The sequence below is a fragment of the Parasteatoda tepidariorum genome, chromosome 1 (genome assembly GCF_982258835.1).
Source record: "Parasteatoda tepidariorum strain Cologne lab strain chromosome 1, Ptep-v5.0, whole genome shotgun sequence".
Taxonomy (NCBI): Eukaryota; Metazoa; Arthropoda; class Arachnida; order Araneae; family Theridiidae; genus Parasteatoda; species Parasteatoda tepidariorum.
Window position 1 is genome coordinate 57,959,053 of NC_141755.1, and position 27,767 is coordinate 57,986,819.

The 27,767-nt window shown below is 25.9% G+C and overlaps 2 protein-coding genes across 8 annotated transcripts in view; both read left to right on the forward strand.

The window, feature by feature from the left end:
- Positions 1–6: 6 nt before the first annotated feature.
- LOC107441768 (DNA polymerase epsilon subunit 3) lies at positions 7–8,494 on the forward strand. Of its 2 annotated transcripts, none has more exons than XM_043040431.3 (5): positions 7–124; positions 1,171–1,243; positions 3,569–3,654; positions 4,986–5,104; positions 8,128–8,494. In XM_043040431.3, exons 2-5 carry the CDS (start codon positions 1,178–1,180, stop codon positions 8,331–8,333), a joined length of 477 nt encoding a protein of 158 aa, XP_042896365.2. In that variant the 5' UTR covers positions 7–124; positions 1,171–1,177; the 3' UTR covers positions 8,334–8,494. The 2 variants fall into 2 exon arrangements, with proteins under 2 accessions (XP_042896365.2, XP_071035846.2); XM_071179745.2 differs by lacking the exon at positions 7–124 and adding an exon at positions 240–258.
- Positions 8,495–13,413: 4,919 nt separating this feature from the next.
- Positions 13,414–27,767, forward strand: part of LOC107457551 (E3 ubiquitin-protein ligase LRSAM1) — a 33,455-nt gene continuing 19,101 nt past the window's right edge. Inside the window, exons 1-11 of one of the 6 annotated variants that reach the window (XM_043040433.3) lie at positions 13,414–13,623; positions 13,905–13,973; positions 15,571–15,624; positions 15,709–15,753; positions 16,689–16,763; positions 16,953–17,021; positions 17,107–17,191; positions 18,549–18,716; positions 20,083–20,130; positions 22,104–22,207; positions 24,640–24,669. In XM_043040433.3, the coding sequence (XP_042896367.2) occupies positions 13,905–13,973; positions 15,571–15,624; positions 15,709–15,753; positions 16,689–16,763; positions 16,953–17,021; positions 17,107–17,191; positions 18,549–18,716; positions 20,083–20,130; positions 22,104–22,207; positions 24,640–24,669 (747 nt within the window). In that variant the 5' untranslated portion in view covers positions 13,414–13,623. The remainder of the gene's footprint in view (positions 13,624–13,904; positions 13,974–15,570; positions 15,625–15,708; positions 15,754–16,688; positions 16,764–16,952; positions 17,022–17,106; positions 17,192–18,548; positions 18,717–20,082; positions 20,131–22,103; positions 22,208–24,639; positions 24,670–27,767) is intronic. The other 5 variants (XM_043040434.3, XM_071179743.2, XM_043040435.3 and 2 more) reach the window with 5 other exon arrangements.

Sequence of the window (27,767 nt, forward strand, 5' to 3'; positions counted from 1 at the left end):
TTTTTTAAGCAGATTTTACAATAACAGAAATAGGTAGCTAAGAGCGTACTAAAAGTATTCAAAACAATTCATTAAAAAACAACAATTTATCTATTTGCCGCATTTTGTGCAAGAGTTCTCTAGTGTTTGTATTTTTCACTGTTTGATTTTTAAGTAATGTAACTCGAATAATAAATGCTGTTATTGATAATTGAATCATAAGCCGTATTTTGTGAGCTGAAATAATGGTCTTCGTTTTAAATTTTTGTATGAGTTGTGGTACTGTTGATTGACTGAATAATATAGAATTTCGTTTTATTATATTTAGTTGTAATTTATTTATTTTCAAATTCAAGCTGTATCATTAAAATTAAATATTACCCTCTGTTATATATTTTTAAGCAGCCTATATGTTCGATTCCGGATAAATTTCCGTATTAATACCTGAACAAAAATGTTTTTGACCGGGAAATTGAACACAAGAAACAAAAAAGATTCATATCAGCCAGCAAACAAATCGCAACATTTTTTTATAAAAATAATTGCAACTTAAAAAATCCCTTTGATGCATTAGCGAAGGTTTTTGGCACAAACTAATACGAAAATATTCCCTGGATGGCCACTACTTTTTTCCACCTACATTTGCGAAGATTTCTTTATTAGATGTGTGGCCCAAATTAATTTCCAAACAGATCATCAGAAAGAAAATTAAATTTACATGTACTGCCCATATTAATGTTTCACATTTATCAGAGTTGTAATAAAATTAAATATTTATTGTGTTTGAGAGTCATATTATGATTTTTTATGTGTGTTATTGATACTTTTTAGATAGTGTAATTTATTGATAGTGTAAGGACCAAAATTAAATTGCTCTCTCTTATGTTTTTCAAATCTTACTGATGAATCATGTTAAGTCGTTTAATATATTTTATATAAATCAATGGCATATGAATTTCTTATCAATATAAATTGGATCTTAACATGCGAAAAGATTTGATTACATATCTAGTAACATTTTAGGTGTTGATTCACTATAAAACAAACCAGATTATTTTGCATCTGGAGAATTATTAAAACTTGTTTTGATAAATGTCTCTATACTTGCTTTAATAATTTCTATAATTTTTTTTGATTTTTATAATTAAGTTTGAGTGAAACCTTTAATTAATTTCTTTATTTAATTTACAGTTTTGTTATGGCACAAAAGGCAGAAGATTTTAACCTACCTTTATCAGCTATATCGAAAATAGTAAAAGAGGCTGTAAGTTTATTTTTATCTGTGTATTATTTTTATTATATATGCTGTTTTTATTTTTTAAATTGTAGATTATTGTAAAACCTTTAAAAAAGTTACATGATGTCTTATAGGATTTTTTTTATGAACACAAAGCCCTTCTGTAACTTTAAATTAATAATACAGTCGATCCTCGTTAATGTTTACTCTAAGGGGGACAGAAAATTCTAAAGTAACTATGTTATCAGTTCAGAAATTTTTATGATGAAAATGATACAATATTCAAACATTTTATATTATCTATATCAGTTACATATTGTTTTGATTGATGTTTTCATTTTGCACATCATATTAAATTAATATCTTTTATGCATCTCATAAAAAAATACTAGCATTTAAAAAATAAAATAAAGTTATATAGGAAGAGAAAAATATTATAGTTTGGACAAAATTCAAAAAGTGTACTTACTTTCGATGCTCTATTTTTTTCTGCAGGAGTAAATAAAAAAATAACTGTAAAGTAACTAACAGGAGTACACTGATTTGTTTCGCAAATTAGAGAGGATTAATAACAAAATAATCTGTAATAGCTGACTGTTTTGGTTTCTTATTTACTTATACTTTCCAAAAGTCTTAACATATCAACTGTATCTAAAAATCATTTTTCATTTTCCATTACAAAAGAACAAACAGTTTCAATTACTTTGTAAGCATCCATCAAAAAAGTATACCAAAGTATTTGAGAAAATTTTTTAACTCCAAATAAAATAAACCCAAACTCCAAATTTAATAAACTCCAAACGTCTTCACCTTCAGAAATGCAATTGAGTTATATCAGTTTCTTAGAACAACCTATGAGGTGAAGTGTAGGGGAAATGACTACCTATGAGGTGAATGAAAACTCTATTCATATTAGAGTACAAAAAGGCTTATGTTGTTTCCTTTAATGCCCCACAAAATCAGTTCTTTTAGGATTTAAGTGATTTACTGGCTTCTTACCTTAATAATGATATAAAAATTGTTTTATTGGGTGACATGAATGCTTAAAGTTGGAAGAGAAAATTCATCCAGACTTACTATTGGAAAATTTAGGCTTGTGAGGGATCAAATGATAATGGTTTAGTGTTGATACATTTTGCTACTGAGCATTGTACAATATTCACCCATGAAACCATACATTAGGACTCGGAAATCACCTGATCATAACACTTTAATCAAATTGATCATGTGCCATCTATGCAAAATAACTATCAAATATATTCAATGTAAAATTGTGCTGAGGTGAAAATTTTGGCTCAGTGCATTTCTAAGTTTCTAATATAAGAAGGATTAGGGTAAGCACTTTGTTAAATTTAGTTGTAGTAAATTGCAGGATTTAACAATTTGACAAAATTAACAAACTTATTCAGAAACGGCTGCGACATTTTTTTTCATGGAAAGGCGTGCGTGAGCAATGACGTCTAGAAAAAGGCAAAATGGAAGAACAATTTTTTTATTTCTTGTATCAATACAAAGAAATAAAAAATTATCATGATTTTTCCTTAGATCCTTATTAAAATTTTATCCTCTTATGTTTATAAAGTAAATATACGTAATTGACTACCAACCAAGTTATCTTCTTCCTTATGAAGAAAAGTTCTTCTACTGTTTTTAAGGTTCCTGCTGTACATTGCAAAAGTATCGCATATCTATACTGACGACGTATCTGCAATGCTTCCTTTTTGACAGCCTACTATTGAAATTTTCACTTAGTATTACCTATAATGTCAAAAGCTGTTGCGCTTCATTTTATTTTTTACTTGTATTCTTATAAAAATTTGTTATGATTTAGAAATTTATTGATGCTAACTTGTTTGAGTTTTAATGCTAAAGTTTATTGGGAGGACTAGAATACAGTACCATGTAAAGAAAATAAAAACTCTAGCATTTAAAAGAAAACTTCAAATATTAATTAAAAACGGAAACATACTTCTTAAAAAAATTATATAACAAGAAAATATGAACTTCATACAGTGCCATTGTTTATGATTCTGAATAACATAAATACAATTGAAGAGGAAGCTTTGAGAAAAAATTTTCCCGGGAATTATTACATTTTTAATATTAAATTTGTATTTATCTTGCTATGACGTCTATTCTTTTTGATACTGTGAATTGTCATTATTATAACAAACTTTTATCACAATTTTTTACTATCCTATTATTTCTTACTTTTTTCTTATTGCATGTATTATCCAATATTTTAATTTTTAAAAGATTAATAAATTGAAAACTCTAATAATATATAATATAAATTATTAAAATAATATTGTAAAGCTTTTTTATGTATTATGTTTTGTAATTAATTTTTAGATTCCTGAAGGTGTTCAAGTTACAGATGTTGCTAAAGTTGCCTTATCCAAAGCAGCTAGTGTTTTTATATTGTATTCAACATCTAGGTATGAGTTCTAATGCTGTAAATAAATTTATCATCTTGTATAACAAAAGTAAAAATTTTTTAAGTGACTTGTTCTGTCATAGAAATTTTAGCATTCAATTTTGTTATAAACTTAAACAAGGTCTCAAGTTTAACCTTACTATCTAAAATTTTATCCTGTTTAATTAATACTTTAGTTTAACTTAAACAAAAATATGACCCCTTTAACAACTTAGCAGTCTATGAATAAGACATTATAGTTGTAATATTTTTTTGCTAGTATGTTTGTATATGCTTCTGATTTTTCTAAGAAGGGCTACTGATACTTTTTCTATTAGTTTACTCAGCTTATAAAGTAAAAGCTGCATGCACTAAAATTTTTTAAAAGACTAACAGTTTGTTGAACTATTTATAATGAAATTTATTTTGATATTTTTTGTTTCTAATCAGATCCTTTGGGCTCAAAACTGACCATTAATTTTGATTTGTGACTAAAGTAGATTTAAAATCCCTTGTCTAATGCATTTAGACTATGACACTTAGTACTTACTTTTTACTATATTTAGAGGCATTGCTATCTGAAAAATAGCTTGCCAAAAATATATAAAATAGCCATGATCTGTCAGCATTATTTGCAGTAATTTATTACAGATTAACATTTTGAATATGGTCAAATGAAAAGGTAGTTTTTTTAAAAATTAGTATTTATTTATTTTTTTAAATTAGTTCTAGTTGAGCTGGGTAACGTAAGGTATTAGCAATATTTACGTACATAAATTTTTTACAACTGTTCCATATTGATTTAATTTTTTTCATTAAGTGTTCAATATAAGTTCACTTTACTGATGACAACTTCCTTGAGTTTTATTTTGAAGTATTTTTGTATTAATTTTTTTTCTACTGCATCAACATCATCTATTGCTCTATATATTTTATGTTTAGACACAAATTATAAGATTATTTTAAACAGACGTATGTTATCTCGGTATCATTGAAAAATAAATGTAAAAGTTATCTAAGATATAAATGACTTAAGAAATCTTGAACGTTTTACATTTTCAAAAGCCAATAGTTTTTATTTTTTGTATAGTCAATTAAGATTAAGGTTACCCTTCATTTAATTATAAAGTTTTGAAATATTTTGAGTGGCACTAATGTCGCAAGAAATACTTTGGAATTTTCTTTTTAAAAATTAATTAAGTAATTTTGTAAGAATATTAAATATTTTCACCTTGCAAATTTATTTTTCAATGATAAAGATATGACACACATCTGTTATCTCTGTATCATTGAATGCAGAGGCATTAATTATTTAATTATTATTCTTTAATAATTAATAATATTTTGTTTTAGTGCAAACAATTTTTCACATGCTGCCAATAGAAAACGTATTCTAGGCAGAGATGTCTTTGATGCCTTAAAAGATATGAAATTAGAATTCTTAAATCATCCTTTGCACAATGCTCTTACAGGTAAATTAACGGTTTTGTTATAAGTTTAGAAGCATAAAACGTATACAGAAGCATATGTTTAGATATAAGAAAGATTATGATAAAAATAAATTAAAAAAAACTTATCTTTTGATTTTTTTGAAATTATATTGTAATACAGATAATAATTAAGAAAACATAAAATTAGTTATCTGTAATATTTACATTATATTAATTCTCAACTTTAAACATTTCTCTTAATATTTTTTTTTTATCTTGCTTAAATTGTACAATTGATAAACTGTAGTCTTTTATGCTCATTTTATGGTTTATGAATGTGAAATAAATGAAAATATCTTTATTCAACGTATAGCTGTTTCAAAATGTGTTAGTCCTAAGATGGCACCTTTTAGTCTTCCTTGATTTACCATCCCATTAGGAGCTACAACATTTCTTTACTGTCGAGTTAAATCAATGGTTTTGTTTTGTATTGATGTGATCATTGTGCCTTTTAATAGCTTTGTGTGGCTTATAAATTTATTCTCCTTTTTTTCTACATTGATCTATTACCATGGTTTAGTTTTTTTATTATTGATAACTATTGCAATTTAATAATAATATTGATTAAATCAGAAACAATAATTTTGTGTTTACAAAGAAACTTAAATTTAGACAATTCGCAGTAGTTTTAATTTCACATTTATGAATCTTAAAAAAAATATAAAAACCTATAATATGTCGATCGTAAGTCTTTAAGTTGCTATAGAAAATTAAAGAAAAATGATCAATTTTTATAAGCTTTAATTGCAATGTGCAACTGGAACCTATCAAAAGAGTTTAACTAATCAACAGTGAAACTTGAAAATTATTAATATTCCAAAAATTATCCATAGGTGTTAGTTACAAAATCTCTCACTTAGGGATGACGAGTTTCTTTTATAAAGAAAACAAAAAACATTTTAATAGAAATAAGATCCTATGAGCCTGAAAGAAACTCTTTATTTAAAAGATATTATTAAATATTTGGATGATTTCTATAAAGAGTTTATAATTGCAACCTATATAATTACGTTATATATTTAAGCCGTCATTTTAAATGAATGAAATCTGAAAAGCAACAACTGAAAGAAAAATAAATTTAAAACATTCCTTAAAAAATAAAAACAATTGTAGTTTCTTTCTATTTTTCATGTAAATGAGTATGACTAAATGATCATTTTATAAACTGAAAACTTTTATGCGCTGAAATATTTTTCAGAACAGACTCTATGTATTTGAAGGAAATGATGATATCATATCCATGACATATTTTATATAAATTATATGCAAATGAATAGGAAGACACTAATGTTTGTACCAATAAAAAAATTGAAAAGTAATTCTATGCCTTTATGATACTTTTAAATTATAGTAACATTAAACTAACATAATTTAACACATATTTTTGGTTCTGTTAACTTTCGTTTAAAAAAATGTTTAAATAGCAGTATGTATTTACAATTTTAGAAAAAATGTCAATTTGTGCTGCTTTCACAGGAAACAATATTGGTATTCTTATTTATTTAGTTAAAAAAAAGTAATTTTAAATTCTGTAAACTAATTCTAATGTCATGCTGAGGAAAAGCTAACGATTCGATCATAACAATTGCCTGGAATTTTTCTTTTAAAGTTTATTATATCTAATAGTGGTTTATTTGTGCTTCTAACATTTATTGTAAACGTAGTTAATTCATTGAAAATTTTTTGGAAGAGCCTTATTCAATAAGGCATACTTGGGAGCTAAATACTGGAGGTTCCGCTTTGGGCTGACTACCCTACCAGAACATCTGCTCTTGCACCTCAGAGCCCAAAGGTCAAGAGAACTCTGGTGGGTATAGTATGCCATGGCCCTCAATGGACTGTCGCGCAACTGAGTTTAGTTTATATTAAACATCATAAGGATTTCTTCCTTATGCAATGCTGCTTGAAAACATTATCTCTTTACCTGTCTTTTTATTTGAAAAATTAAGAGTAAAAAAATTCATACAAATTTGGTGTCATACAATCATATAATATAGAGCACAGAGGTAAAACATAGCCCTTTTATTGAAAAATATTTAACGTTATTGCAACTAAAAAAGACGAATAGAAAAAATAATGATAATAAATCATGGTGATCATATTTTTCAGTTTACATATTTAGTAGCTAAAATATTTTATTGAAAATTTTTGTTAATTAAAAGTTCTAAAAAAAATTATAATGTAGGTGCCATAACAAAAATATGTAGTTTTTGTGATACTCACATTTAGAAAAAAGAAATGTTTCTGTTTTAATGTTGTTTTTGCAATTATTTATATTGCCTAAATACTGGAATAGATTTTAAACAGGAGCAACTTGGTAACGAGTTTCTTTCGTTAACCTGGTTATATAAACTGTGCAGTAATCTTTGGAGTGGGGGACAGAGCCCACTAAATGTGTACATTATGTTAATAACAGTTAAAATTATAACGAAATTTTAGAATTGCAATCAAATTAGCAGATCATAAACTAAGCGTAAGCACATTTAAAAATCACATATATTCACAATTACAAATTAATAACATACTAATTTTAATAATCATATACTGTTAAGTATGAATTGTCAAAGCAACTGTTTAATATAGGTTTAATTTTTACATAAACAGAGAATTATTAGCTAATTTTAACTTATAAAATAAACATATGTATTTTTAATTAATAATTTTATTCATAAAGTACCGAGTTTTTATTTACAAATTACCAAATTATTATATACAATTGAAAACATTTGATGAATTGGTAAATAGCTTCAAAGCTCGTGATTCTGAACTCAAACTCTTGTTTAATTATAGGTTATTTATTTAATTTTAAAAAATAAAACTTGTAGTATATTTTTTTCATTTAATGGAGAAACGGGATGACTAGTCACTTTCATTTACCAGTGGCAAGAGATCATTTGCAATTTAGATCATATGTACATAATGGAAGTAAATTATAGTTTTAACAATATGTTATTAAACTAAGCACGAAAAGTGATTTTTCAAATAATTTCCACTCTTTGTTTTAGCTTATAAAAATACAATGGAAACAAAAAAGCAAAAGAAAGAGAATAAAAGAGCATCTACTGCTAAAGAAGAAGAACCTGAAGAAGAAAGTATGGAAGTTGAAGCTTCTACAGAACAAGAACTTGATGTCATCACTCTTGACTCTGACTCAGGTAGTGGAAGCGAGAGTGTGCAGGAGGAAAGTGGTGAAAGTAGTAGTGAAGACTGAATCAGAACAAAAACAGTTCAGAGACTTAAAGCTGTGATCATGAAACTCTTCATTTTTTTTCTTCAAATGCCATCTCTTATCATTTCCCTGTATTTGTCAATGAATTGTACTTCATATTATGTACTAAAAGTTCATTAAAGGAATTTTAACTTTGTTTTGAATTATCTGATTGGTATCTATAGTATTTATAATGCTTGTTAATTAATATTATTGTAAGGTTATTGTTTAATTTAAAATTAATTCTTTTTTACATAATTAATATTCTTATTCCTTCAAATATTTTAGGTTTTTGAGAAATAGTTATCTATTGGTAGTAAACTAAAGCAAAAATTTTTTAAACAAATAGAATACAACAAACAATTGGAAGATTTTCAGGTAGTATGATTATTTTACTATACCATAGTATAGGTAAAATTCAGTATTTTTTTTAAAAAAAAGTTTATTCAACTTATGTTGTTGTTGTCACTCATTAATGCAGAGGAGTGCCATCTATGGCCAAGAACTAGACTGCTGCCACACCCGTTCATAGGGTGGACACATTCATTCATCCACAGTTTGTAATTTTGATCTGAAAACAGAACAATCAATTTCCAGTCCAGCATCAACAGAGATATTATTTGTTATGGGACCATGGTGGACTTTGTGACGTGACAGATTTAAAGTGGACCGGTCAATGTTTACTGCTCGGGTAGTCTTCAACCGGCTGGATTAGAACTCCCAAACTTGAACGCAGTGCCCTGCCAACCAGATTATCCCAGCTCCTACACAAATGAGCAAGTTATACAAAATTATTTTCCAACATGTTTTAGTAAATTAAATACTTCTATTAAAAAAGATAATGTCGATTTTAAAAAGCTCTTATGGTGCAAAATACTAAAAAAGAAACTTTAAAATGTCTTCTGTACGAATTACATAGTCAGTTGCCATGAGCACCTGTAGAACTATAAATTTAAATGTGCCTTAATTAGTAATTAAACAACATAGCTAAAAAGTTTGATGAATTAGTTTTAAGAACAAACTCATAGAGTACAATAATTTAGAAATTTTATTTTTGTCCATTGAGTGAAATCACATTCTAAGAAAGAATGTCTCTTAATAGGACTTTTACAAGAAATATTAGGATATTTAATTTGACCTAATTAGTTAAATATGTCTTTAGAAAATTTAAATCCTTTCATATAAAATTAATTTAAAAAGAAACTGGCATTCTCTTTAAAAATTATTAAATTAGCCAAAATAAGAGTGGTACTGTTAAAAAAACCTAAGCAGTTTTTGCAACAAAAAAAAATTAATTAAACCAAAACATTTTTGAAATGCAAATTATATACGAAAATTTTAAATTATTTTCTGCATGAGTCATGTCTTCAAATGTGATGATCATAAGCAGAATTTCAGCTACAAATTTAACTCAAATACCTAAAATCATTAAAAAATTTGATGTTAATGAGTTATCTGTTAATGAGTAAACAGATTCCAGAATTATCTTGTTTTACAAAATGCTAAAAAAAAAAAAAAAAAAAAGCAATTTGTTCTATGGATTATTACCTATTATTAGGTAGTGTGGTTACAAATAGAGAAAAAGGAAGAAACATAAATTTTATGTTTAAATAACAATATTTTTAGAAAATTTTACGCGCTTTCTTCCAGATAAAATTTGGAACTTGCAGTTCAAAATATTTTTTTTCCCCATTAAATTATCAAATAGCTGGAGCATGAGCAGCTTGATTGTTTAACTAAAAATTTGTTTCCGGCATGTTTGTTGAACAGTTTAAACTTTTTACTTCTTTTAGCTAAATAATAATGTTACTTAAATGAATAATGCCTTTTCTTTCACATAATACCAGTTCCAGAAAATTCTTATATTTCAATACTGTTTAAAAAATATTAGATTATAGGCTGTATCAATCAGGTCATAGTGAGGTAAACAGAACTTGAGCAAAGCATTGTAATTTTAATTAATTAAATTTTATTAGATAATACAATATAAGTAAAAAAAATTACTTTATTCTTTAATTTATTTTATTTTATATAAAAATGAATTTAACCATACAATGTACCTTAAAATGTTATATTACATTTTCTACTCTGTGAGTGAAATCTGTCATCAGGATAAAGAGCCCCCCCCCCCTTTCAAAGAAAACAGACCACCCTGAATAACTTTTGATATGATGATCGGATCTTCACATTCTAGGACTCAATTTAAATGGTTCGAGGGGGTGACCCCAAATATGCTAATTAATTCGTGCAGAAGATATTTTAGGTTACGAAATCTGACACAAAAACGTATTTTCTCTGAATAAACGTATCTCTTTTTTTCGACGGATTCGGATTTTTGACCCTCAAATTATCGCAATCTGGGAAATATGGTCCTCATAGTTTGGACAGGAGAGCAATTCAGAGTTCGGTTTCCCTAATGTTAATTTTATTTTTTGCGTGTTTCTCCCTATGTTGAGAGCTTTTTAAGTGAATTAAAAAATCTTTGCACACAATTATAAAATTTGTTAATCCAAAGATAATCCATACGAAAAATAAAATTTGTTCAATATTTAGTAATAATTGAAAAAATTTCGAATTGTAAGATATGCAATTTTTTAAATGACAAAATACAAAATTTGAGTCAAATCGGTTGGAATAGTTTCTGAGAAAACGGATTTTAAGAAAGTCGTAGATTTAAAATTCGATTTCTCAGAAACTATTCAACCGATTTCGCTCAAATTTTTGTATTTTTCCATGTAAAATTAGCTACTTCAAAATTATGTAAAAGTCTATACACCTTACAATTCAAAAGTTTTACAACTGTTATTAAATAAAATAGTAAATGTTTACAAAAATTTATTTTTTGCATGGAATTATCTTCGGGTAAAAAACTTTTATAATTGTGTGCAAAGATTTTTCAATTCTCTTTAAAAGTTCTCGAAATATGACGAAAAACGTAAAAAATAAAATTAACATTAAGGGGTTCAAACTTAGGATCGCTCTCCTGACCAAACTATGGGGACCAATTGCTTCTACCCCCCTATATTTCGGGTGTCAAATCCGATTCCGTCTTCGGGTGTCAAATCCGATCTTTTCCGTTCCGGGAAAAGGTATGTTTATTCAGAGAAAGTACGTTTTTGTGTCTGTTTTCCTAACCTAAAATATCGTCTGCATTAAATAATTAGCATATTTTATTGGTCACCCCCTCGAACCATTAAGACGCTTATTCAGAGTGGTCCTTTTTTTGGGGGGGGGCGCACTGTACATTTGAAGTTGATATGTATATATATATATTTTTTTTTTACTTAGTTAGATTAACTCCTTTTCTAGAAAGTCTGGTGCCTTTTCTTACATATTAAACTGGTTCAAAAGAAAAAAAACTATTATAATTTGGTGGTTTAAAAAATTTTTAAAAATTGCTTTGCCAATCAGTTCAAGAAGGAAACATTTTTTTTTTTGTTGGTAATAGTAGAATAAATTGTGAAACTCGTTTGACATTAGACTTATTCTCAGACTACAAAATTCTCAAATGTTTTATTTCTTATTAAATTTTAAAATTTCAAGTTCTTTATTCTAACTCAATCAGCTAATTGATTACGTTATTGTAAAGTTTGGTACCTTCTCACTTGTAAAATTGACCCAAGTTGTTGTGTTTCTGAATTTCCTAAACTATAGACCTCGTTAAGCTTTTGTTTTCTTTATTTTTAAATTAATTTTATAATTTTAAAAACTAATAATAATTTAATTTCTCTTGTGTTGAGGACACTAAGTACTGAGTAATTAAAAACGTAAATAATTCCAAGAAACTTAAGCTGTAAAAAATAATTAAAAAAAACTACTTTATTAGCTTTAAAAATTTATTAATAGAAGAGTTTTGAAAATGGGAGCCTATTTTTGGTACTAGGAACATGTAGATGCTTACTTGAATAAAAACTCCATTCATCTGAAAAATATACAAAATAGAAATATTTTTGAAGTGAATGAAGTTTTTAATAAAGTAATATCTTACTGCTTCTGCTTCTTGGGATTATTTATTTAATGTCGACGTTTATTTTCATCGGTATACTTTTGAAGCCAATATATTTCTTTTTATTTAATCAGGTAATACTAGGTAATTAGCTAAATATGTTTTTAGAAATGTCTTTAATTAATTAGGAGGATTACTTTCATATAAGACAAAATTGGTTGCATATAAAACTGATCTCTTAAAAAATTATTAAATTTGTCACAATATGAGTTATACCCTTAGAAAACTCAAAAAGTTTTTTCAAAAACAAATTTTTTTTTAATTAGCCAAAGCAATAATTAAATTTTTTTAATTAATGTGGTACGCCCTGCTTTCGCGGAATGGATAAGTTTCAATATTTCTTCTGTAAATATTTCTTTCGTTCGAAAAATATTGCACAAAGTTTAAATGGAATACTGCACAAATATTTAATTTATTCAAGGATTTTGATTTTTTTAAAACTATCTTTAAATCAAGAATAACAATTACAAATAATAATTATAATAATATAATATTATAATAACAATAATAATAATATAAAAATAATTTGCAAATTCAAAATAAGAATAATTATTCTCAGTCTGAATTTGAACTTAGATTTTGAAAAAAAAATGGCCAATAGACAATGTGGTACGAAAAATATTTGTTTTAATTCTCATTTTAATAGGTAGGTTGGTAGGTACTTACTTAACTAAAATTTTAATAACAAATATTTAAGATAAAGAAAACAAAAATTTTATTTAATATAAGTGAAAAAATCATAATATAAATAATAAATATATATCTGAAAAAATATATTAACATAAAAATATAGCATAAAAATATGTAATGTCATAAAAATATAATAAATAAAACAAAAGTTTCACACTATAAATTATTCAGTTAAAATACTATTTAATAAAGCTGTTAATAATAAAACTGTTTATTAATGTAAACATGGTATATGTAAATAATTTGTATTTAGAAGAAAGAAATTTTGAAAAATTAGTATTTTTCCCCATATGAAAATTATAAAAATCAGGATGCAGTATAAAAACCAATAGGTAGCTGGAAACGTTGCGTTTAAACTTTTTCCCTTGTTATGCCTTTGATTATGTCACTCCTCCATCAATCAATCAATCAACGTCGTAAGTAAACAAATGTTGCTAAAAGAAATTCCGTAACTGGGCAACCAATGACATTTGCGTGTTAATAAAATTTTATTGATTAAAATTATTTTTAATCTCTTTTGAAAAAATACTATACGTTATTCAACACTTTCAAATTAATTTGTTTATATTTTACTTTGACTCTTCACTATTTAAACAAGTTTGTATTTGTATTTATAAATCTGAAAAAAAAATTGAATGCATTATATAAATGTTTTTGCCTACTAATAGTAGATGTTCTTGTTTATTTTTACACTTTTTTCACATTAATTTTGAACTGTTGTATCAAAATAAAAATTTCAGTATCTTATTTTTCTCAATTTTCAATTTAATGATTTCTTTATCGAAATATAATTTACTCTTTGTATAATAATAATGAAAAGTATTTTAACTTGATATTTCGTTTATATTAGTGGTAAAGAAATTTTTTCTTTTTATTAGATGCCTTTCTGGGGTGATGGAGGTAAAGCTGAAAATTATAAAGCAAAACTAGAACATAAAATGTGCATCGTAAGTTCGTAAATTCATAAAGATACTATATTATTATTGTGTTTATCATGTTTGGTTAATCTATAGCTCATTAATGTTTAAAAATGGAGAACATATTTAAGTTATCCAAATTTATATTTCTGATATTAAATTTATATTAGTAAAGGAAAATACTGTATTAAAAAGTTTACATTCTTTGTTTTTTTTAAATGTTATGTAAATCTGAAAACTACTTAGTTAGATTTAAGTTAGAGCATCAAGTTTGCATTATGTAATTACAAAATTATAATCTTTTTTTTCATAGTTATCAGATTATCCTAAATTTGAATATTAGAAAAAAATTGTTTTACCTATGTTCAATTTATCCGAAGGACATATAAAGCAAAAATTGTATTATAAGTTTGTTAAATCATATGCTATATATGAATCAGGATAATTTTAAACTAAAATTGCTTATTCAACTACGAATCATTAGTTAAATATGATTTAGAGATGGTTAATCCAATTTCATTGTCACTGCATTAAATTTTCTGTAATGCATGAGTATGTATTATTTATTAAGGGTTAAGCAACTTTTTGTGAATTATTATTTTATTTTGTTTGAGATTATTTATTACATATTGATGAAATAATTTCTTTACTAGAATGAATCCAAGCTTTAAATTCGTAAGTGTGGGAGAGTTACATGCATTGATTTAAAATTTTTCATATAAAACACTAATACTAAATTTACTAAAATAATAATTTCCACCTATACTAAAGAGTTTCATATTGCTCTTTAGTATGATGCTATTTTTGCCATAAGAATTATGACCAATTTTGGTTTATCTGTTAGTTTTGTGCATGAAAATTAATAATACTTGTCCTGAACAAATGTAATTCTACTCTTTTTTAATTTTTAGCTCATTCATTTTGGTTTAATCTATCATGACATCAGCATTAAACACAACTTAAATTTTTTGAAAGACTATTTTATGTCCTACTTAGATATCAACTTCTGCAGGTTTTATCCATCATTTCTCTTAGTTCATTATGGTTCTTGGAGATACTTATATCATTTGCTAAGCAAATATGATATACAGATATTACCAAAATCACAGAGATTCATTGAAGTAACAAAAGAACAAAATTTAAACTCTTAAGCTAATTTATTCTAAATCACTAAAATGTCACAAAGAACCTTTTCTTCCATTCGGCTCTTTTTGTAATATTTTTATAACATTTAAATGGACTTATTAAAAGGGTTATATTTAATTGTGTGGCAAATATTTTCTATAATTTCGAATTTTGTTTTAGTTTACTTTTTAGTTGAGCTTCAATGGCTCAGTGGAACTGAAGCCATTGAAGCTGTTGCTCGGAAGAACTGGGGTTTGATCCCCAGTTGTGGCTTGAAGCCCTCCCAACTTCTGATCAATGAATATCAGCTTGCCTGAGAAGTAAAGGAAACTGTGTACAATGCTAACAACATTGCCACAAACATGCCATTGGTCACGAAATTGTGGAACCTTAAACTCCATGACCCAGATGGCCAACAATGCTCTATTACGGGACTGCTTTAATTTTTACTCATTTTTAAAGTTTATGTTTTTAAATGATTAAATTACATAAAACATTATAGGCTAAAGAAGCCCCTGAATCTACATTTGATATTTCTGATTGTAATCTATCTGAAGTAAGTCTTTTAACTGTGTTCATTATTTTTCTATTAATTCATCGGTATATTTTTATTCTTTTTAATGTATTATTCTTTTCTAAGGTTCCATCTGGAGTATATTCTATGTGCAGGGTTTTTCGCAAAGAGGTATTATTTTTAAATCACTTCATTATTTGCTAAATTTAATTTAATCTTCTCATTTTATATTGTTATAATATTTATTTTAGTTTATACAGTGCACGAAATTAAAAATAGAACATTTAAATAACTTTTGATCTAGTGATAGGATTATCACATTCTTAGATACAATCTTAATAGTTTCAAGATTATTTTTGAACTAATTTTTAAAAAAAAGAAAGTTCTTTTTTCAGTACAATTTATAGTGTCCCTCAAGGTGTAATATGACTTACAACTGCTACTGTTCAGTTATAATAATGTATAATGTTCATGGAATGAGTTATGTACCATGTCATTCGTTGACAAGAAACTTTGAAACTTTTTAATATGTACCTTTTATATTATACTGTAATTTTGTTGTATAGGTATGATTTGATTTTCATCAGCTGCTCTGGTACATATGTCAATTAGAGATTTCATACGTACATTATTTTAAGATTTTTTTACATTTTATTTTTTTATATATCCAATTGATATTTGTTAAATAACTTTGTTACATGCATTGTGCTACGGAGTCTTAAACTTTTCAGTTCAAATTTTCATTTACAATTTAAATGTATTTTATTTATTAATGGAATTTTTCCCCATGAAAAAATTTAATATTAAAACAACAAAACATAAAATGTTTTCTGCATTCAATTGCTTTAATACCAGTGGAATTTGTCTTAAATCCTTTTTTTCTGTGTATATAATATGTTCTTTACCTTCAGCTTTATCTCTTTAAATGTAGTAATTAATTTCATGCTTTACTTAGGCTTTGCTGTTGCAAACTAAACGTTTGGTGCATTCAATTGCTTTAATACCAGTGGAATTTGTCTTAAATCCTTTTTTCTGTGTATATAATATGTTCTTTACCTTCAGCTTTATCTCTTTAAATGTAGTAATTAATTTCATGCTTTACTTAGGCTTTGCTGTTGCAAACTAATCAACTAACCTCTCTACAAAATGGTGGCTCTCTGAAAGATCTGAGTGACCTGATTGTAAGTATCTTTTTTTGTTGTTGGGGTTCAACATCCTCAATGTTTAGTGACAGCTAGACTAGTTTCACGAGATTATGTATTTGCAAAAAGTCCTGAATCGTTAGAGGATCTCTGTTTAAGTCATCATTTCAATATGTAGTGTAATGATGAATTGATATTATTGTTTTATTAATCCTGTTTTCCTACTAGGTTCTTAATGTTCATAACAATAAACTGCATTCCCTACCTGATGAGATTGGCTATCTTACTCACTTGCAAGTAATTATTTTATTTGTGTGTAAAAAAAAATTTAAATTATTAGAAAATGTCCAAATCTTTTACTTTTTATCCTGTTTCAATCTAGGAATTAAATTTGGAAAAAAACCGTTTGAAGAAACTACCTGTTTCCATTGGCAAGCTGACAAATTTGAGAAGCTTGAATTTGAAAAGTATATAATTTTTCTACCCATTATTGTCTCATTATACTAAATTCTTAAAAAATAGCCACTCATTTTTTAAGTACCTTAATATTTTGCTTAACTTTATGAATGTTCAGATATTTTATTGTATTAATATATTTATTTAAAGCAATTTTCTTTAAATTAGTTTCTCGTACATATATATTCTATGGGTATAAATGTGTGAACTTTGCAGTTTTCTTTTTATTGATTGAAAAGAAGTTTACAAAATTTACATAAAAAGACTGTTTTACCAAGTTGTTTATTTTCTTAGCTAGCTTAGTTAAAAAAAAAAACTGTGAAAATAATTTGATTGTTTAGTTGAACTATTAAATGTAACTGATTACTATTTCAACTGATTACTTAAATCTCCTTTATTGAAAAAGTCAATTATTTTTTTCTAATGTTTCTGCCCATCTGTTTTCTTTTCTTTTCTTGCTTTCCTGTAAATTTCTAATTTTTTATATTTTTATTTTTGACTTTTTAATCAAAAGGTACTAGATTTGTGTTTCCTTTATTGTTAATAATCAAAGGCCTTTTATTATAACTGGCTTTTGCACTAATACCTGAAAATACTTAATCGTCTTATCTGACTGTATGATCTTAGCATAGTATTTTGAAGTATTCTTGATTGTTTTTCTCACATTTTTTATTTTTTGTATGTTTCCTTTTTTCTCCTTCTTTTAGCCTATAATTAAAAATACAGTAGGACCTTGATTATACTAACCTCTATGATCCCTATGCCTCTGATAACTGATGTCTATTCTAAAGTTTGTTTTTGTACTCTTTACTCCCTCACTTAGTTTTTTTCTTAGTTACAATAATATGCTATTCAGATTCCCTATACATGAGGGCTTTAAAATAGAAAACTATCTTTGTATTGCATCACTACATAAAATCAACCCATTTTATGTGATTTAGAAATAAAAGTTTATTTGCTTTGGTTTTTCTAAAGTTATAATTTTAGTTGTTTTCTACATCGTTTTATTATTGATTGTCTGACTTAGTTTGACCATCATGGATTTAGTTTCTACCAAAAGGAAGTATAATACGTTACCTGTGCAAGAAAAATGTAATATCAAAGTGGGAATTTAATTGGGAAAAATTCTTCCAAAGTTTTTGTAGGAACGTCAATCAATGAAATGAACTTCATAAACGAATGAAGTCAATTAAATTAGAGTTATATGCTGCTTTGTATAAATACTGCTCTCTGGAAGAATAGTTTGAATGAATTTTAAATTGTATTTCTTATAACTTATTGATATTTGCTCATAACGTAGTAAAATTTACTTATGGTTTAATATTTATGTTTTGAAACTAATTATGTTTTGTTTGACTTTACATTTAGGTAATAATTTGCAGTCTTTTCCATTAGCTATATGCTCAATACAATGTCTTCAGTCTCTGGATATTTGTAATAATCCTAAAATCAAAACTTTACCAAAGGAGCTGTGCAATCTTGTGTCATTAAATTGTTTTAATTTAGACGCTCAACTATTTACATATCCTAATTGTGGTAAGTGTCTCTCAATATCTCTATGTGAAATTTTGTTCATGTATTCTAATAATTCATGAGCAAGGGCACCAATTAATATATTTTTTTTTGCATTATTTATTTGAATGGTTTAGGAACAATTACCTTTTCCTATTATCTGACTAATTTTAAGACTATCCAATTTATTTTCTATTTTTCTTTCATTGCTTGCTATAATTGATTCTGACTTTTCTGGCATTACATTTTATATTGAGTCTATGCAATTTATTTAATATGAATAATATTTTATATTAATATTATCTTATATTATGTACTAAGCAAATTATAGTTAAAAAACGTAGTTATTAATTTGTAGAAATAATTATGTTTTATGTTATTCTTTGCTGCCTGCATCAACCAATTGGTCACCTTTTGCAAACTCATCGTTTCTCATTTCCACATTGACTCCTGTCTTTAATATTTCACAAATTCATTACTTTGTGATGCCATGCTAGACATGCTACCTTCGGCAGTGCAGTTTACCTACAAAAAGTAACTAGTTTAGGGTTCAGATTTCCCCCTGTTATGTTTGACAGTATTACTCTGGATTCCTGGCATTGATATTTTAAGTGCTAATACATAGGATAAAAATCTTGCACAAGGTGCCAGTTTAAGGTTACCTAAAATTTTCTTACTACAAAATTCAAATTGAAAGGGCATTGATGCAAAGACTTTAAAATAATATGGTTTAAAATATTTATGGATTAATTATATAGCATTATGCAAATATAAAACTTGCTCAGGCTGACTGCTTTGTGGCTCTTTAAAATGATATGACAAAGTAGTAATGTATAGATTTATACATTTGTACTTTTTTAGCCAAAGTAAAATTTTTTGGTGTTTTAAAAACTAATTACATGTTACTTTACTAGTATTAGGAATTTAAAACAGTTTTCATTATCAGACTATTTTTGGAACATATTTATAAATTTGATTCTTGGATAAATACTTTAATGCTTCAATAAAACCTAGAAGTAAGAAGGACTGCATGTAAAGTTTGTTGCTGAAAGCAACCTAAATTTAAGCAAGTCAAATACAATTCACTGTATTATTATATTAATATATTTAGTTTTTAAAAAAAAAATATTTTCTGGCATCTTTGATTCAAATAATACAGCTAAAATAAAACCTTTATGGATTTAAGAAAATAATATCGTTATTACATGTGACCATTCTTTTAAAATGTTTCAAAAAATTTTTTGCTTTTCCTTCTAATTTTTTTTTATAAAAAAAATCTTAAAAATTTTTTATGAAATTTTTTATTTTTTGTATTTACGAATCTGTATTTATTTTATTTATGCACTGTCATATTTTTTATATGAAGACTTAATAATATCTTTATTTGTAGACATATGCCTTAAAGGAGTTGAAAGTATCCAAAGATTTCTCTGCAATGGTATGCATTTTGACACAGTTTATTTTCATTTGATTAAAATAAATAAATTCACTCATCATCAGTTAATCATCTTGCATTTTAGTATATATTTTTATTAAGCTAAATATTGTGTTTGCTTTGACAAATTACAAATACTAGGTGATTATAAAATTTCTGCCTAATTTGAAACCCAAAGGAAATGAAATACTTTATCACGAAAGTGTTTATACATCAATAATGTATTTTTTCTAACCTTTTTTCAATGCTTTACACATTTAAAATTTCTTTCAAAAAGGGCCATAAAAGGGTTTTTATTACTTGAGAATTAATTATTTTAATGAGAGCAGTGCATATGAAAATCTGAATTGATCCAGTCAGATAAATACAGCAGACTTCATATTTCCACATTCTAATTTTTTGATATTTAGTGATTAATGCATGGTGAAAAAAATTTGCTTTTTTGTAAGATTAAATATAGATGTTTTGCTTGGGTTTTATCTATAAGCTGTATTCATACCACTTTGTTACAGTTTTTGTTCAATCCTTCTCATTGTTCAAATAAGAACACTTTTTGTTATGCTATTCAGATCAAGCACTAAATTATGCAAAATCATTGGATATATATCTAACTATCTTTTTTTCACATAATAAGAATAATGACTAATAGAAATTATTAATACTAAATATTTAGAATAAAATAACCATTATAAGTACTTGTGTATACCGGCATTAAATGAATTTTATAAATCAAAAATATTTGCTACAACTTCAATGTTACCATATCAACTTAAAAATATTTATGTTTAAATAGCTTTTTAACTACTCAATAAAAAATTGTTTTACAGGCAATTCATGATAAAACTGAGATAGTAAATTAGCTTTCTGGAGTTTCATTATAATCAGATCATTTTGTATATGTTTCTATTTTTGATATTTCTTTTGCTATTTATTTATTGTGTGTAGGATTATTACAAAATATTGATAAACCTCAATTGCTTTGTAAATAGATTTTGTTTTCTGGTGTTTGAGAACATTACTGCAAGCCGGTGCAAAAGCAAATAAATCATTTATTGTGAGACTCTCTATAAAAAAGTGATCCACTTTAAAATGGCTGCAGCAAGTAAAATTTAATCCTTATTTCTGTCATCTACGTTGCTTTAAATCCTATAATTAGTGAAAACAAGTTGGTATAGATGACAAATACCATAAGCATGAAAATGTTTCAAATCTATCAAAATTACAAGAAAGTAACTAGAAAATGTAATTTGTCTTCATATACATCCAGTGTTTCACTGATTTTACAGAACAACATGGCTAAAAGATCCTAAAAACATTGAAATTGTATCAGCTATTTATTCAGTTAAGTTTGTTTTTGAGTTTCAATTTAGAAGATGAATTTCGCAAGAACAATGCGTATAACAAATAAGTCATATGTTTATTTAAAGAGAAAAAAATAGGAAGATTATGATTTTCATTTAGGTTTAGTTTTTATGCATAAATTTTTATTGAAAATATTTTTATCCATAAGTCTGGAAAAATAAATTATAGGAATTGAAAAACGTCAATGAAAATTACATCAGTCAGATTTATTACATTTTCAGAAGTCAGATTTATTACATTTTAAAAACTAAATTTCTCTACTTTTTAGAGTGTACTTTTTTCTTACTGTATTATTTTTTGGCTTATCACTATTTGACATAATATTCTTCATACAAATTACTTGACATATTCAGCTTGTCTGGAGACTGGAAAAAATCATACTTTAAACTCCAAGACTTAGATAACTTTTGCAACATTTATTATCTATTTTTTGATAGGAGATATTGCTTGAACTTTTTGTATTTTGTATTTACTATATAAAACATTTGCACTCTATTTGGGATTACTGTGATGAATCGTTGCCTAAGAGGGACATTCACTTATAGTTAAGTTGTACCAAACATTACGTTTTTATAGTTTTGGCAAATTTATTATAATTATTTGTATTTTTTTAGAGAGTGGCAGAGAATACTGTCTTGTTTCTAGTCCATCCTGCGATGTTCCTAGCAAAACTGCAGAGCATACTGTGTATAACACCTTGGAATCCCCTGATTTTTCAGTAAAGTTTTTTATTACAATATTAATTTTTTTATTGTTTTCATTCAATTAACAATATACCAGTGCCAAAAATTATTTTTTATAAGCAATGACCAAGATATGTTATTAAAATTTTTTTTTCTTTATTTACGCAAAAAAGGGTACTTTTTTTCGCTTTTCCTTGTTGCATTTATGGAAGTTATCTGTCAGTTTTATTGCAAGCAATCAAAGTCATTTTTTAAAAAAAAAATTGTTTATCAACTTTAATATAGATAAAAATCCTTTTCTCCTTAATTCACTTTAATATAAATCAAATTATATATTCACAATTTGTTTTCTGGCTTTTTCATTTGTCAATCCTAATAGTGTCTGCGTAGTTACAGACATTTTATGTAGTAGTTAGCATTATTTAATATGCTGCATTATGTAGTAGATAGCATTATTTTATTAATGATACTGTCAATAACTTTACCAGTGTTCTCTTTTGTTGACGGTAACAGATTGACTGACAAATGTCTTAATCTTCTGAATTCAGCTCAAAATAACAAGACTATATACAAGATTTTGGTAGTTTAGTTTCTCAATGATCCAGTCCCATTTCTCTTTTATATAACTAACTAGATCATAGGTTTCCATTATGAACACTATTTTCTTCTCCCACTGGGTGGATAATACCTTTAGGGGGGGGGCTAGTAAGATTATGGTTATTAAAGGAATGTTAAGGATTTTATGAGTGTTAGAATTAAATTGGAAGTCAATAAACAAACTATGTATGAACTTAGTATTGAGTATGTATTAATATATATAAATGTTTCGGTTTCATGTCCAGGAAATGTTTATATTTCCTTATCAGAGAATAATTTTTTCTATTAAATCTTGTAAACAAAGAATAGAAAATATTGTAATATCCATTTTACATTTTAGCTTCAAACAGCACCATGATCTTCATAGGAATTTTAAATTTCTGTACCCCTGTTGCTTCTCTATATTTAATCAAGAAGCATGAATTTTTTAAAGTCAGAAATGCATTATTTGAGAACTTTTAAAGTTCAGAAATCATCGTTTCCTTTCAACTTGCGTTATAAAAAAGTTTTAAATATATTATTTAGTTAATTTATTTGAATAATTTATGAATTTTCTCCTTTGTTTAATAATTCAAAAAATTATTATCAAAGTTTTTTGCAAACTTATAAAATATAACTATGTGATTTAATTTTAATTTATATTTGAGTTAGTATTAGCTATATTAAAAACCACAAATGATGGATAGAATCAACTTGAAACGACATAATTTATTTCACAATTTTTTAGAATGAAAAATAATATTTAAGTCTTTAATTCAAACTGCAAATTCATTCTATTTGTTGAATTTAATGGTTAAAAATTTTTCAGACTTCATTCTATTTTAAAGATTTTAACTAAGATAAATTGCAGATTTTAATTTTAATATTCTACAGATTTTATATTTTCATCGAAATTAAGCATGGAAATGTTTCAAACTTAAATACATTGGTAGTCAGTTATACATTTAGTAACTTAAGGGCATAGTTACAGAAGTCTGTCATAGCAGGATTATCAAAAGACTTAAAGTTGAAATTAGTCAAAATGTTTTGAATTGCAGAGGGAATGGTGATCTAAGGAAGGTTGGGAACATATGAGCTAGGTAATTTAATGTACTGATAATTGGGACAAATAGATCCTCAGAAAGCATTAATCGATAATGATAATTAATAATTAATAATCGATAATGATAATTAATTAATAATGATATTCGAATGCAGTTTACTTAGGAGAAAAATGCTGTCAAATCTCTGCTTCTATATGCATTATAGATGTCACTACTACTGCCTGCTTTCCATGAATATGCTAAAAATAAAATTGTTTGCATATTGTACCATGTTTTATCTGTTATGCAAATTTCATGAGTGAGGTGTGCCATCCTCCTAGTGCAAAAATTTTAATGGTCAGTTCTGTAGATTATAATTATTTTATCATTTGTTTTTGATAATTTCTTGAAACCTGTGTAAGTTGACTACCTGTGGTGCAATACTCTAATGATCCACTTAGCCAGGTGGTCAACAAATGAAACAGGAAATTCTCATTTTTTCTTTATACCTTCTGAGGTTTTATTATAAATATCTACTTTATTAGGTGATCAACTTAGCAGGTTTTTCTATAACTGGTAATATTTTATCACATTTTATCTTTATATTAGTGCCTAATTGCTCGAAATAATAAACATAAAATTATTTGCATAATTATATTGCTTCCTTATTTATAATATATATAGAGTTTTTATTACATTTTTATTTATACAGATGGTTCATTAAAAGAAAATATATTATTTTATGTAAAAGTATTACTTTTAGCATATCTCTCATATTGAATTTTAGAAACATCTATTTTGAAAAACATTTCTTGATTATTACTCATATTGTTTTCCTATTGTTGTAGGCATCTTATCACCAGTATCAAAGGGCAAAGGCATGTAGCAGCTTCTGTTATTTAATTTTTTAAAACTTATTTCATGTTTAGTTGCATTTAATTTTGCATTGTGAACAAACTAATGGTCTGATTCTTTATGCATGTTTTTATACATATTAAATGCACGCATTTTATTTTGCTTGCTTAATGAACAAAAATGTCCCCATTAAAGTGAATTTTTTTAAAGATTTTTAATTACAAGACTTATTACAATATTTTATGTTTTCATGTTAAAATAACATTTAATCTTAAACTGTTCTAACTATATATGTATTGTTTATTGAAATGCATTAAGTAATGCTTAAGAAAAAAGGAAAGAAGAAAATATTCCTGTATTAAATTGAATCAATCATAATTAATATTTCCAGGGGTTTTATAGATAAGTATTATTCATCTAACATTATAAACATAAAAGTTGCGTACTGTTCGAACTTTACAATACTATTACTTGCATACATACTACTTCCAACACTTTGTTTTCTATTTTGACAACAGAACGTTTCTGAGGAATTTTACACTTTTTTTCTTAAGATAAACTGAATAATTTACTAAATTTATTCTTCAATTAGAGTGCTCTGTAAAACTGAAAAATTGCTTTCGAAGAAGGACATTTTCTAAACATTTCTATGTATTTATTGAATATGTTTTACCTAGCTGTACTAAAAAAAATTACTCTTTAAATGTTACTTATATTTGCAACTGAGTAATTACTTATTGAGTTTTGCTAATTCCGGGAAAATCTAACAATTTGAGTAAATCATTCTTTTGTTTAGCTGATTATGCTTTTTTCGAAGCATAAAGAATATTTCAATTTCGAATAAATTTTTCTCTAAAGGAGAGGAATGTGTTGAGTTATCAGTTGAACATCTCTTTTTGATTTCATTTATGTATAACTACAGACATTTTTTTGTATAAGTTTCTAAAAAAAAATAATGCAATTATCTCTTTACTATATACTGTCCTATTAGCATAAACCATTAGAAATATCCCTTGATACACTGTAAATTAAATTTTCGTGTATGCGATGCTGTTAGTGCATATGATGTATGCAATTTAACAAAATTATGTTACATATGTGTGGTTTAGTTTTCAAACACAATAGTTTTTCATAGTACAATTACCATTATTCCTCAATCTTTTTTTGGAGAGGAGGGGCGAAGGAGTAATTGTGCATGTGAGTCCTCCTTAACTTCAACGTAACTTTATACGTGCAAACTATTTTTTGTCTGCGAAACTAAAATTAATCTTAACCATAGGGACACCAGATACCTGGTATCCGACAATCTTATTTCTTTTAAATAAACTTTAAATTAAATCAAATTAACTCGAAACTTCCAAACAGTTAAACTATTACATAAAGAAGAAACTTCATTGCCACGATAAATAAATAATAATATTTAATTGCCTTAAAAAATACATAATTACCTTAAAATGAAACTAAGGATGGGGTATTTAAAATTGACAGTTGGCAAGAAACAAAAAAGACTTATTTACAATAATATTATTTGAATTGAAAAATTAAGTGTTAAAATCTTTAGCAATTTCCACTAGAAATAGATTTGTAAGGATTTTTAACAGCTCTTTGTTTTAATTTTAGCAAAACTGTTTATAAATTGGTTTTTTATTTAGTTAATTTTTTTTATTTTACTTGATTTTAAAAGCCACAATGATTGGGAGCAATGGTATTGTATAATATTTATATCTGTGAATCTGTACATTGTAAATATTTTAAATATTATTAGTAAAAAAAATACTATAACAAAATTTAATCACAAATTTGTTAATCAAAGAATATTTTGCATGTAATGAATTAAGAATAACTGCTATTTAATAAATCTTATTCAAGTAAAAATTGAATGTTGTTAGACATGTTGCATTATTTATTAATAAGTTTAAAGTATTCAGGTAAAGTGATTTTCATAAAATTGATTAAAATCATCACATCGCTATAAATCATGCAGTTAACAAAGATAATTTCATTTTGCTGTCATACTTTTTATTTGCTCACTTATTGATTTGCGTTAAAGTCTATTTAAATTGTCCATATCAATTAAAAAATATTGTACATGCATTTACTCAAATGCATTTATGATGAAATCTGATACGAAATTAATTATAAGTGTTATGAATTTTTTTCTTCTTTATTTTCTACTCATGATAATAGCTTTTTGGGCTTTGCATTCCTTTTGTTGCTGTTTACTTTAAAATGATTAAAAATATCTTAAAATTTAATACAGGTGAGTATACTTAGTTTAAATAGAATATTTATTGGTATGAACTATTAGATTTATCTACAAAATTAACAACAGATTATATTAGGTTATTAATGTACCATTGTAGTTATCTTTCTATTTTTTAAACTTGTAACTGAACTATTCAAATTACTTATTTATTTGCATTAGTCTTAATTTTTTTAGCCTTCCATCTGCTATGTATTTTCATTACTTTTTATAATTATATTAATTTTTATAATTACTATTTTAAGACTTAAAAGCATTTTTACTATTTAATTAACAGCTTTTTTATTTATATATTTTACACATTTATGGAAAACAACCCAACTTTTTAAAAGAATCAGTAATTCATTTCGAAGAAGGTGTTATGGTATTTTTCAAGAATTATTTTGATTCAGGGATAATAAATTAATATATATATATATATATATTTCTACATTTTTATGTATTTTATTCCAATAATTATACAGGAAATTATTATTTATAAGTGTGTTACATTTCTACAAAATTTCTAGTGGTGGAACGAATAATTTATGGGATAAATGGTTTTTGGAAAACGCAATTTTCAAATTTATTTTAACTAACACAACTCTCCTGTTATTTGTTTTATCTAAATTTTTAATCTAAATGAGAAATAAGTGACTGTTGTTTTGGTGCATTGTCAAGGTATTGGGAAGTTATAATCAACTTTAATTTAACACGCTAGCTGTTTTTAGACACATATGTTGTGTGCCAATTACATTATTTTTCATCATTGTGGTAGCTAACATGTTATGTAATTTAATATAAAAATAACCAATGTATATTGCTGAAAGGAAAAGTATTACATCATAAGCATTGGGAAACTAACATTCTCATGCTCTG

What these genes read in the sequence shown, in the direction of transcription:
- LOC107441768 (XM_043040431.3), top strand. Translation starts at nt 1,178, where the DNA reads ATGGCACAAAAGGCAGAAGATTTTAACCTACCTTTATCAGCTATATCG. An exon ending in ATATTGTATTCAACATCTAG is followed by an intron (nt 3,655 to 4,985) that starts GTATGAGTTCTA and finishes ATTTTGTTTTAG; the next exon opens with TGCAAACAATTTTTCACATG. An exon ending in TTTGCACAATGCTCTTACAG is followed by an intron (nt 5,105 to 8,127) that starts GTAAATTAACGG and finishes TCTTTGTTTTAG; the next exon opens with CTTATAAAAATACAATGGAA.